The sequence below is a fragment of the Nomascus leucogenys genome, chromosome X (assembly GCF_006542625.1).
Source record: "Nomascus leucogenys isolate Asia chromosome X, Asia_NLE_v1, whole genome shotgun sequence".
Lineage (NCBI taxonomy): Eukaryota > Metazoa > Chordata > Mammalia > Primates > Hylobatidae > Nomascus > Nomascus leucogenys.
In genome coordinates, this window is record NC_044406.1 from 60,173,288 (window position 1) to 60,186,561 (window position 13,274).

A 13,274-nucleotide genomic window follows, 5' to 3' on the forward strand; every position below is an offset into this window, starting at 1 on the left:
CTCAAAGCCTCCAGAGAGCCTCAGCCTCAGCTGTTGGAGTACTGGCTCTTCCTCTTACTACCACCACAATTCCCAGCTTTCAAAATGAGATTCAACAAAGACAATGACCATGACAGGCCAATGAATTTTCAAAGCCTCTCTTCAGTCCTCAATAATGAAAGCCAGTTCATTAAGTCAGCATCCTTAAAAGCAGTGTTCAAATGATAAGTAAGAGCTTCTGAAATTGGCAGGCAAATGATCACTGAGTTAAAGAGTTATTATAAATCATACATTAAGAAGCAAAAAGGCCGGGCACTATGGCTCACGCCTGTAATCTCAACACTTTGGGAGGCCAAGATGGGTTGGATCACTTGAGGTCAGGTGTTCGAGACCAGCCTGGCCAATATGGTGAAACCATGTATTTATTAAAAATACAAAAATTAGCCAGGCATGGTGGCGGGTGCCTGTAATCCCAGCTACTCGGAAGGCTCAGGCAGGAGAATCGCTTGAACCCGGGAGGCAGAGGTTGCAGTGAGCCCACTGATCTCCAGCCTAGGGAACAGAGCAAGACTCCATCTTAAAAAAAAAAAAAAGAAGAAGCAAAAGACCGGGTGTGGTAGCTGATGCCTGTAATCACAGAGCTTTGGGAGACCAAGGTGGTGGGAGGATAACTTGAGTCCAGGAGTTCAAAACCAGTCTGGGTAAACAGAGCAAGACCCTGTCTTTCTTTCTTTTTTAAAAAAAAGCAGCAAAGATGTCATAATGAGCAGCTCTGATGGAGCCCCACAGACCCCCACAGGAACCTGGCATCACCAAGGAGTCATTTTTCTTTTGTTTATAAGTCATTTTGCTCAGACTCACACACCCTTTTTCTTGCATAGCACTCATTGACATTTGCAGTGAGGTTCATGGGATTAAGAGAATTAAGGCTCAAAGTTCAACATAAAGGAAGACATGAGAAAAGTCTCAGATCTATTGGTGGCTTTGGTATAAATAGCCACCTGTTCAAAATCAGACCCTTATACCAGAAAAAGGAGCCATTTATGTAATTTCATGTACCATGTATCTCCCAATCTTCCAACTGACAGGCAAGTAGCAGTTATTTTTAAAAAGAAGTACAAAATATCTTATATTAATAATAATGTTGAAGTACCTAACATTCATTTAGACACTATGCACACTTGGCATTACCTCATCCCCACTTTACAAGATAAGAAAATTTAACACTTAGAGAGGTGAAGTTACTTGCCAAGGTTACAGAGCTATTAAGATGTAGAGGTAGAGTTCAAACTTGGGTTACTTGATTCCAGAGCCCATAATGTTAACTTTTAAATAAGTCATGCACTTGGACCTGGATAGATTTACTGAAGTAAAATAAAATGGAGTGAATAAGAAAATAATACAAATACAAATATCTGACTCACTAGTTACACAGTCACATTTAACCAAAATGGTCACCAATCTAAATCTAAAAAATGTTCATTGAAATATTACTTATAATAGTGAAAAATGGAAATAAGCTATATTTCCAATAATAGCTAAATATTAAATGAAGTATAGCTCTCGTAATAATGAAATTTGAATGTATCCATTATTCATTCATTTACCAACATTTCATTGAACATCTACTATATGTCAGGCACTCCTTTATGTGCTGGGAAAACAGCAGTGAACAAAACAAGGCCATACAAACCACCCATAAAACTTGTGAGAAATTTTAAATTACATGGGAAAATGCTTATAATAAAATATTTGGTTAGAAAGATAATATTATATATTTAATATGAACTACATTGCATACAAAGAAAACAGATATATGTAGAGAAAAAGACTTAAAGGATAATATAAAAGTATGTCCAATATGCTATTTCTGTGCAGGAATATCTTCCTATCATAAGTAACTTATACTTTTATATATTATTAAAATTGACTACAATAGGCATTTATTAATAATAATACATTTTCACATTTTAGTTCCAGGGCTAATAAATATAACTGTGTTACTAACTTGTTCCAGTAACAACAGATCATTCATAATAGCTCTTTGGTTCAGTGTTCTCATCTAGCAAATGCTCTACACTAACCCTTTAACTCAGGAATCAGCAAACTTTTTCTTAAATGGCCAGAAGATAACGATTTTAGGCTTTGAGGACCATCCAGTGGTGGTCACTAATTACTCAGTGCTATTCTTGTGCCACAAAAATACCCACAGAAAACGCTTAAATAAATGAGTATGGGTATGTTCCAATAAAACTTTATTTACAAAAGCAGGTGGTGAGCTGGAATGGGCCCAGGGGTTTGTTAACCTCTCCTCTTTACCTTCATAACAAATAATACAAACACAAACTTCTTTTGACTTCTACTATTCAACCTCCTCTTTTTAACATCTTTGATAGATATTAACTCCATTTTACGGAGGACAAGATGAGACTCAGAGACAGAAATATCTTGTCCAAGATTATACAACTAATAGAGTTGTTAAATCCAGTTCCCAAGAGAGATGCCAAGCAACCTGTTCCTGATAAGTTGTAGATACACAAATGCTAACTTAACACTTTCTAGGGAAATTTGATTCCTTAGAAGAATCTAACTCCAACCATTTTGGGAAATAAACCAAAAAAGTCCCCCTTTTAATATATCCTTTAGGAAAATAACTATGCTTTAAAGAAAAGGTCGCTTGCAGACTGTCTGAGTCAAAAACCTCAGTAGAAGTTTAAGGGTATCTTTTGATTGCTGTCGTGTGAGGAGGAAATGAGACTGGCAGGGAAAGTTTCCTTATCCATCCTAATCAACCTCCTAGGGCCTTGGCACTGGACCACAGTGGATGAAGACATACAAGTGCTCCGTATCCACAAATCAAAAAGACTACATGGTCTCAGGGCTGCCTCAACAGGTATATGACCACATGTAGCTGAAGACTTACCAATGTTAATTTCATCATCAGTCAGAGTGTCTCCAATGAAATCAAACTGAAATGACTGCAGCGTCTGGGAAAATTTCTGAACAGCAGAAGAATAATCTGCAAAGGAAGGGTAACAAGAGAAATGTTCAACAATGCTATGCTTTGATCTATTTCCTCATCTCTGTAAGAGCAGATAAAAGAAACCAAAGGTAAATGCTCTGAGCAGGTTGCAACTAGCATTTAATGAAATAAAACGAAAGATTAGATATGCAGTAGAAGAAAGTTTCAACAACTAAAATCAGAAGAAGAAAGGATGGGGCATCTCAGTAAAGTCCTTAAAAGTTATGGGACATGTTTTTATCCTCAACACCTCTCCTCTCTGACCTGTTCCACTCAGAGCATGGAAGACATGAAACTACTTAGATATACTCTTAAGAGGGTCTCCTCACACATTTCCTAAACCCCTATTGTGGGCAATAGACTAGATGCTTTCCATTCTATACATGTGGAGTTCAAAGTCCCAGAGCTTGGTGGCAAAGCTGGAAACAGAAGCCAGGTGGTCTGTCTGCTTCTCCAGAGCCCTACCCATGATGATACAGGTACTACCTGGACATTTTACAAGTTAACCAGATGACAGCCTGGGTTAGGATGCTATCTGGAGGACGAAGAGTCTTAACTTGTTCACAGAGTATTTATCAAGAGACCCAACCTAAGAAAGCAATGAATGAAAACAATCAGGGTGACAGGGCCAAACAAATGCTTTTTTTTTTGGTCAGTGATTTTGAATTTTAGAATATATTTTAGTGTATAAGTTGGTATAAAATTGAATCATGTTTAGCTATACTTTTGAGAAGTTATCTTTATTGAGATTTTTTAAATATGTCCCCACCAAGAGGTCCAACCCAACTTTTGACCCTTGTTGCACTCCAAGAGTAGTTCTAAGGCCAGCAGCAGCATCATCACCTGGGAGGTGGAAGGAAATGCACATTGCCAAGCCCTACCCTAGACTTAACAAATCAGAAATTACATTTTTATACAAGCCCCAGGGCATTCATATACTCTTTAACTTTGAGGCATACTGATCTTACCAACTAAGCTAACCTGTTAGACCATATTCTAGGAAAGCTTAAGCTTGTTGGTTATTTTTGGCTCTCTTTTCCGATTTCTTCCTTCTCTCCCTAGTTTCATCACCCTCCTCCATCCTGCATTTTCAAACCTATCATATGCATGGACTTACTGAGCCTGAGTATTTGCTCTCAGACCAAGGAAAATGGAGACAAGGCAAGCAACCACACTGAGTCCTTTTAATGAAAAGCTGTCATCATTAAGCAAAAACACAATAAAACAAGTTCAAGCATTTGGCTAAAACAAATTATAAGCCAAAAATTTTATTAGCATTTTGTCTTTGTCTCATTTTCAGAAATACTTATTATCAGAATTTTAAGTCTTAATTCTTTGAACAAATCACTGAAAATAGTAATAATAACAATAATAATGACATTTTTACACAGACCAGGTTACCATAGCTTCTCACAATTTTGACAATCTAGAATCACATTTTCCACTACAAATCTAAGCCACATGAATGTGACAAGTGCATGCACACCCTTCAAATCCTTTCACAGTACATCAGCAACGAGAACACAAAACTGGCTCCATGTCTGGAAAACAATTTATTTTTTCTGCTCTCCTTGGCTAACAGTCAAAAAGGGCAGGCCCAGAATTCCCCATCTGCTCTCTGTTATGCTCAGGGAAATTAAATAAAAACATTTATTGTGTTGCTCTTCCACACCTACTAGTATTTCCTAAGTATTATTTGAGCCAAAGAAGGTACAGGTATTAATTATTCCTCTCCTTAAAATTATCTCAAAATTTCAGAAACCACAAATAGTACAATATTCAACATTTATAGTATTTTGAAAATAAAGGCATGGAATAAGGAAGAAGTTGCATCTAGTCTCCCTTTTCATTATTGGTACCTATCTCTTCTTTTCTCCAGATTCTGGGCCTTTAAAACACTATATCTACAAAAGGCCTTGAAATTTTATGAGGAACTTTCCACAAACATTTCCATTTACTGCTCCCAACTACATAAAAGTAGGAAATACTGTCCTCACCTTAGAATCAAATGAACAAAAAATGAAACAATGCACACAAATTCCATTCAAAAACATGATCAAGCAGCCGGGTGTGGTGGCTCACGCCTGTAATCCCAGTACTTTGGGACACTGAGGCAGGCAGATCACCTGAGGTCAGGAGTTTGAGACCAGCCTGGCCAACTTGGTGAAATCCCATCTTTACTAAAAATACAAAAATTAGCCCGCTGTGGTGGCGGACTACTGTAGTCCCAGCTACTCGGGGGGTTGAGACAGGAGAATCACTTGAACCTGGGGGGTGGAGGTTGCAGTGAGCCGAGATCATGCCACTGAACTCCAGCCTGGGTGCCAGAGCGAGACTCCATCTCAAAAAAAAAAAAAAAAAAAAAAGCATAAATTCACAGCTCTTCTTGAAACAAGGTCCAAGTTCCCATATATTTGTCCCTTGTGCTGAGAAAAGTCCTGGAAAAGACTCATATATTTTAGATAAATAAGTGAAGTGGATGACTTCTAGACTACAAAGAATCCATAGATAACCTAGAAATGCTTGTCGTGTGTGACACATTTAATTCTTCATCGTCTTAAAATTCACTACATCACTCCAAACAATGTGAACTCATCATTTTATCTTCCCTGTCCCCGTCCACTCTGCCACTGTGTCAATATTTTTCAGTCCAGCTTTCAGAGTCCTCTCTCCATCACCTTATTTATGTATGTGTCTTCCACAATGTCTTTACTTCACCTTTCCCTTACACATTATAGAATGTAGTTGGATAGTGCTTTTTAGGCACTTTGAACTTTAAGGGAATGAGACAGAATATGAACAAGATTGATTAATTAGTGTAGACACCTGTTTTTCATCACAATACTTTTTGAGAGTTTCATGAAAATAGAATCATATAAAATAGACTCCTTTGTATCGGACTCATTTAGGTCTGCACAATGTTTTAAAATTCATCCATGTTATCACTTGTGTCAGTAATTTTTGTTTTTGTTGCTAAGTAACACTCCATTATGTAAATATACCACAATGTGTTTATTTATCATTTCTTCATGGACATCAGTGTTTATTTCAGTTTTTCACCATTGTGAATAAAGTTTCAAAGAAAATTCATGCACGAGCCTCTTCAGGGCGTATGTTTTCATTTCTCCAATGCGTGGGTTACATGGTAAATTGGTAAGTACACATAACCCGAGTGCCACATTTAGCTAAAAATAAATCAAGAGCCAGGCGCAGTGGCTCATGCCTATAATTGAGCACTTTGGGAGGCCAGCGTGGGCAGATTACTTGAGGTCAGGAGTTCAAGACCAGCCTGGCCAACATGGTGAAACCCCGTCTCTACTAAAAATACAAAAATTATCCAGGCGTGGTGGCATGCACCTGTAGTCCCAGCTATTTGGGAGGCTGAAGCAAGAGAATCGCTTGAACCCAGGAGGCAGAGATTGCGGTGAGCCGAGATCCTGCCACTGTACTCCAGCCTGGGCAACAGAGAGAGACTCTAGCTCAAAAAAAAAAAGAAAAAGAAAAAAAAAGAAATTTAAAAAGCAATCACGGCGGGTTGCAGTGGCTAATGCCTTTAATCTCAGAGCTTTGGGAGGCCAAGGCAGGAGGATTGCTTGAGGTTAGGAGTTTGAGATCAGCTTGGGCAATATAGTGAAACCCTGTCTGCACACACAAAAAATTTTCTTTACATTAGCTATGTGTGGTGGTGCAAGCCTGTAGTCCTAGCTACTTGAGAGATTGAGGTGAGAGGACTGATTGAGCCCAGGAGTTCAAGGCTACATTGAGCTATGATCATGCTATTGCACTCCTGCCTAGGTGAGAGTGAGACCCTGTATCTTAAAAATATAAAAATTTTAAAAAAGAAAGCAATCACATTTGCAATAGCTACAAAAAAATAAAATACCTAGGAATAAATTTGACCAAGGAAGTAAAAGATCTACACACAGAAAACTATAAAACACTGAAGAAGGAAAGTGAATAGGATGCACAAAAATAAGGAAAAGACATCCCATGTTCAAGAATTTTAGAAGTTAATATTGTTAAAATGAACATACTATCCCAAACAACCTATACTTTAGTGCAATCCCTAGCAAAATGCAAAGGGCATTCTTCACAGAAATATCAAAACAAATGCTACAATTTATCTGGAATCACAAAAGACCCCAAAAGCAGTATATCAAAGAGATACCTGCATCATTTTTATTGCAGCACCTATTCACAATGCCAAAATATGGAATCGACCTAAGTGTTCATCAATATATAAATGAATAAAGAAAATGGGCCAGGCTCAGTGGCTCACGCCTGTAATCCCAGCACTTTGGGAGGCCAAGGCGGGTGGATCACTTAAGGTCAGGAGTTTGAGACCAGCCTGACCAACATGGTAAAACTCCATCTCTACTAAAAAAATACAAAATTAGCCGGGTGTGGTGGTGCATGCCTGTAATCCCAGCTACTTGAGAGGCTGAGGCAGGAGAATCGCTTGAACCCAGGAGGCAGAGGTTTCAGTGAGCCGAGATCACACCATGGCACTCCAGCCTGAACAACAAAAGCGAAACTTCATCTCAAAAAAAAAAAAAAAGAAAGAAAGAAAATGTAATATATATACACAGCGAAATACTATTCGGCAATTAAAAAGCATGAATCCCGGCATTCATGGCAACATGGGTGAGCCTTGAAGAAATTATGTTAACTAAAATAAGCCAGGGACAAGAAAGATAAATACCACATGCTCTTACTCGTATGTGAGAGCTAAAAAAGCTGATCTCATAGAAGTAGAGAATAGAGTAGTGGTTACTAGAGGCTTGGAAGGGTAGGGAGGAGCAGGGGATAAACAGGAGTTGGTTAGGCCTGTCTCAAAGAAACAAAGAAGAGTTGGTTAATGTATACAAAATTATGGCTAGATAGAAGAAAAAGTTCCACTTTCTATTGCAATGCGGTGTGACTATAGTTAACAGTATTTTATTGTATATATTCAAATAGTTAGAAAACAGGATTTTGAATGTTCCCCAGACAAAGAAATGATAAATATTTTAGGTCATGCTAATTACTCTGATTTGATCATTACACATTATATACACGTATTGAAATATCACACTGTATCCCATAAATACGTACAAATATGTATCAAATAAAAATGTTTTTATGAATCTTTTTTTTTTTTTTTTTTTTTTTTTGAGACGGAGTCTCGCTCTGTCGCCCAGGCTGGAGTGCAGTGGCGCAATCTCGGCTCACTGCAAGCTCCGCCTCCTGGGTTCACGCCATTCTCCCGCCTCAGCCTCTCTGAGTAGCTGGGACTACAGGCGCCCACCACCGCGCCCGGCTAATTTTTTGTATTTTTTTAGTAGAGACGGGGTTTCACCGTGGTCTCAATCTCCTGACCTCGTGATCCGCCCACCTCGGCCTCCCAAAGTGCTGGGATTACAAGCGTGAGCCACCGCGCCCGGCCTGTTTTTATGAATCTTTTATAAAATAAATGACCTTTTTTTTTCAAACATGATTATACCATTTTGCATTCTGTAGGATAATTTCAGATGATCCACATACTTGCCAATACCTGGTTATTTATTTATTTTCATTTTAGTCATTCTAATGGATGTGTAATAGTATCTCACTAGTTTTAATTTGCATTTTTCTGGTGATTAATGATATAAATGTCTTATATATTTATTGAGCATTTGTGTATCTTTTTTTCAAGAAGGGTCTGTTCAAATCTCTTGCCCATTTTATAATTGAGTTGTCTTATTACTAAACTATAAGATTTCTTTATGTATTCCGGAAACAAGTCTTTTGCCAGATAAATGTATTGCAAATATTCTTTAAATTAACAAAGGGCTTAGCATTCTCTAAATTAACAAAGGGCTTAGCAATCTGAATGCTGTTTATTTAATTTTAAAAAGACTGAATCTCTATAAGAACAGTGACCTTTTTGGTATATTAAGGTATCCTAATCAAAGCACCATCTCCATCTCTGCAGTAACACTGAAAACCCACAGTCGCACAGCTACAACAGCTGTGAAAATCAACAGCTTAGCAGCCACTAGAGAAGGCAGAATGTGGTTGAAGTTTCACAAGGCCTTACCCCCAGAAAATTGCCATCCGGTTTAATAAGTCCTATAAGCTCTATACTCAAAATTTGTCTTAGTTTGTTCTCACTTTAAGTTCATTCTGTGAAAACAACACTGCTATTGGGGAATTTGTCAAAAATAATCATCTGAAATAGTTTAAGATTATGGTGACCTGAAGCAGTATGACAAGCTGAAATTAACAAGAGGCTGACCAAAACACTTGGTCAAAAAAAAATAATTAATTAAATAAAATCGAAGAACACACCAGGCTTGGTGGCTCATTCCTATAATCACAGCACTTTGGAAGGCTGAGGCTGGAGGACGGCTTGAGCCTAAGAGTTTGAGACTAGCCTGAGCAACATAGTGAGACCCCCATCTCTAGAAAAAATAAAAATAAAAAATAGCCAGGTGAGGTAGTGTATGCCTGTGGTCAAAGCTACTCAGGAGGCTGAAGTGGCAAGAGGTGAGGCTGTAGTGAGCAGTGATCACACCACTGCACTGCAGCCTGAGTAACAGAGAGAGACCCCATCTCAAAATAATAATCATAATAATTTTTAATGGACAATGACTTGCCCACAGGGGCTTTGAAAAGTTGCAAGGTAAAATCTAGAAAGACATGGGTCATAAAAAAGAATATGTGCATGTTCCAGGATATGCATAGGCCCATGAAAGACTTAAGAAGTTCCTAATCTCCCACCTCTTGCTTAGCCTTGAGGCTCTGCGCAAGCAGGAAGAGAAAGATAAGGCATAATGGTCATCTGCCTAGGTGAATGTTGTTGAAAGCATATCCCAATTCACACAATGACCAGCAGCAAAAGCTGGAAGGCTTATTGGTTCAAAGTATTTAAATTAAATCATTGTTCAATCATTAGCTGCCCACTAAGCAAATCTATCAGAGGCTTCAGTGGCTTCTAACAACAAAGAACACACACTTTATAGAATTAGTCCAAAAAGTCAATAAATAAGCAAACAATAACAAACAACCACCCTGGGGAAGGGAAAAATCTAATTTCCAGAGTTGCCACATGATTTTATATGCTCACTTTTCAACAAAAAATTATGAGACAGACTAAGACACAAGAAACAATAGTCCATGCTCAAGGGGACACCATGCCTAAGAACTAAGGAAAGACTGAGAACAATGTCTCACCAAAGAGAAAATATCAATAAAATAATGGAAATAATTTTAAAAGAACCAATTAAAACATACAGTGGTGAGGGAGCTGCTGAATAAATTCTTCCACTGTTCAGTCCCCAGCTGGATAGTTCTCAGTCATATTTCATAAGGCTCTTCAGAGGCTACAGCATGATTAAACTAGTTGAGCACTGGCCAACTCAATAATGCATCCAAATATTGGCTTTTCCTCCTTTCCCATTTCACTTCTTTTCCACTCCCTGCATTGATCTTTTCCTTTGTCCCTCACTCTTGCTTCCACTTAAACTACCTCTGCTCCCAAGACTCTGCATCAAGCTCTCTCTGCTTTTAGGGGGAAGCCAGGTAATGATAATGAGCTCTTCATTACTGGAGCTGACTACTACTCATTACTGGAGCAAATGTTAGAAAAAGATTCTAGGCATTAGATTATAACAAACTTTATGGAAAGATTGGGGAGGAATCAGTAACTAACTGGAATGGGAAGTTGGGAGATACAAAGAAGGGGAGCAAGAATGAAGGAGGAGGAAAATATGTGAGCTGCTTCGGAGAAAAGATAATCTTTTCTTATCCATAATCTCAAAATCTAAAATAATGTCCAGTATAAAGTAGGTCCTCAATGTTAGCCAAATGAATGTATGACTTTAAAAGAGTAAATCAACTTTTTAATTTCTAAAGGTCTAATTTAATAGATGGAAGCTGTCCGAAAAATTAAATCTACTTTTTCCCCAAATTCATCTTCTTTTTTTGAAACAGGGTCTCATTGTGTCGCCCAGGCTGGAGTGCAGTGGCGTGATCGCAGCTCACCGCAGCCTTGACCTCCCAGGCTCAAGTGATCCTCCCATCTCAGCCTCCCACGTAGCTAAGACTACAAACACACACCACTCCACCCAGCTAATTTCTAAAATTTTTTGTAGAGACAGACCCTTGCTTTGCTTCCCAAGTTGATCTTGAAGTCCTGGCTTCAAGTGATCCTCCCACTTTGGCCACACAAAATGATGGGATTACAGGCGTGAGCCACTGCACCCAGCCCCCAAATCCACTTTAATATATAAGCAGTTTACTGCCATTTCAGTGGTCCCAGGAATATTAAATAAATGTTGCAAAAATTTAGCACAGCTTAGTTTCATTACTATGGCTGTATTACATTAGGAATTTATAGAGTGGGTCAGACGTGGTGGCTCACGCCTGTAATCCCAGCACTTTGGGAAGCTGAGGCATGCGGATTGCCTGAGCTCAGGAGTTCAAGAGCAGCCTAGGCAACATTGTGAGACCCTGTCTCTACCAAAAAAAAATAATAATAATAATAACAGCCGAGCGTGGTGGTGTGCACCTGTAGTCCCAGCTACTCAGGAGGCTGAGGCAGGAGAATTGCTTGAGCCCGGGAGGCAGAGGTTGCAGTGAGGTGAGATCACATGCCATTGCACTTCAGCCTGGGTGACAGAGCGAGACCCTATGTCAAAAAAAAAAAAAAAAAAGGAATTTATAGCAAGCGGATATACGAAACTCCATGTGAATTGTGCCACTAATCCATTATGCCATAAAAGCTGCATAAGGATAACCTATAGAAAATTGTTCTGAGATATTAGTGCCAAAGGTACTGATCAACCCAGGGAGTGGAAAAAGGGTGTATCAAGAAAAGGAAATAATGAAGCCCAAGTCCTAATTAGTTTCCACTTATAGAGGAGACAAACTACAATGCAACATGTATAGAACAGGAAAACATGTATAAAATGTTATCTACAAGTACAGGTATATATATTTACCTGTATTGTGTATAACTCCATTTGCACCTAGTTTTTAACTGGGAAGAAACTTAGGTAGCTAAGTTTCAACATGACTCAAAACTTCATGGATGCAACTCTACTTCTAAAGCAGATTACACAATAAAACTGCCCAAGGGATTCCTAGGCTTTGTGGTTTTGACTACTTTCAGTCTGAAATAAAAAATGTTCTCTTAACACATGCATCCCTTTATACTTATGAATTTATTAGTTTCGATGAATCATCACATTACCACCTGGTAAGGTTATGTGCCTTTCCAAAGCAAAATGAGGTAGTGGAAATATCACTAAGACAGGAGTTTTAGTCTTGCCTCTGGAACAAATGAGTTTTGTGAGTTTGGGCAAGTTAACTTGCCTCCCTGGGCCTCAATTAATCAAAAACAAAAAATGCTACTACTTACCAGTTACTGTGGCTTCCCTTTAGTTCCTACAGCTGTGAAAGAAACATAATATCATCTACCTCATTGGCTTGTGGGGGGATTAAAATAAGATGGCATGGTGAAGTTCCTTCACAAAAAATAAATTGGCTGGGTGCGGCAGTGGCTAACGCCTGTAATCCCAGCACTTTGGGAGGCTGAGACAGGCAGATCACTTGAGCTCAGGAGTTCGAGACCAGCCTGGCCAACATGGTGAAACCCCGTCTCTACCAAAAATCCAAAAAATCAGGCAGGTGTGGTGGTGTGTGCCTGTGGTTCTAGCTACTCAGGAGGCTAAGATGGGAGGATCACTTGAGCTCAGGAGGCAGAGGTTGCAATGAGCTGAGATTGTGCCACTGCACTGCAGCCTGGGTGACAGAGTGAGACTCCATCTCACGAAAAGAAAAGAAAAGAAAAGAAAAGAAAAGAAAAGAAAAGAAAAGAAAAGAAAAGAAAGAAAAAAGAAAAGAAATCACTTTCTAAATGTAGTTATTTTTATTTTAAAATTTGGCTAATGTTACTATTAACTAGACTGATATGAACTAATGAGGATATATGCAGTTAGCCTATAAAATTGAAGTGAAACTAGACTAGGACAGTGGTTCTTGCATTTGTTTTTTTGTTTTTTGAGACAGGGTCTAGCTAGGCTGCCCAGGCTGGAGTGTAGTGGCATGATCTCAGCTCACTGCAGCCTCAACTCCTGGGCTCAAGTGATCCTCCCACGTCAGCCTCCTGAGTAGCTGGGACTACAGCTGTGCACCATGACACCTGGCTATTTATTTTTTTATTTTTTTCTTGTAGAGACAGGGTCACACTATATCGAGGACGCTGATCTCAAACTCCTGTGCTCAAGCAGTCTTCCTGTCTTGGCCTCCC

General features: G+C 38.9%; 1 protein-coding gene across 1 annotated transcript in view; it reads right to left on the reverse strand.

Annotated features, from left to right (window-relative positions):
- OPHN1 (oligophrenin 1) overlaps positions 1-13,274 on the reverse strand; it is a 385,933-nt gene that overhangs the window by 245,452 nt on the left and 127,207 nt on the right. Inside the window, exon 3 of the mRNA XM_003272664.4 lies at positions 2,903-2,998. Coding sequence (XP_003272712.1) covers positions 2,903-2,998 — 96 coding nt within the window. The remainder of the gene's footprint in view (positions 1-2,902; positions 2,999-13,274) is intronic.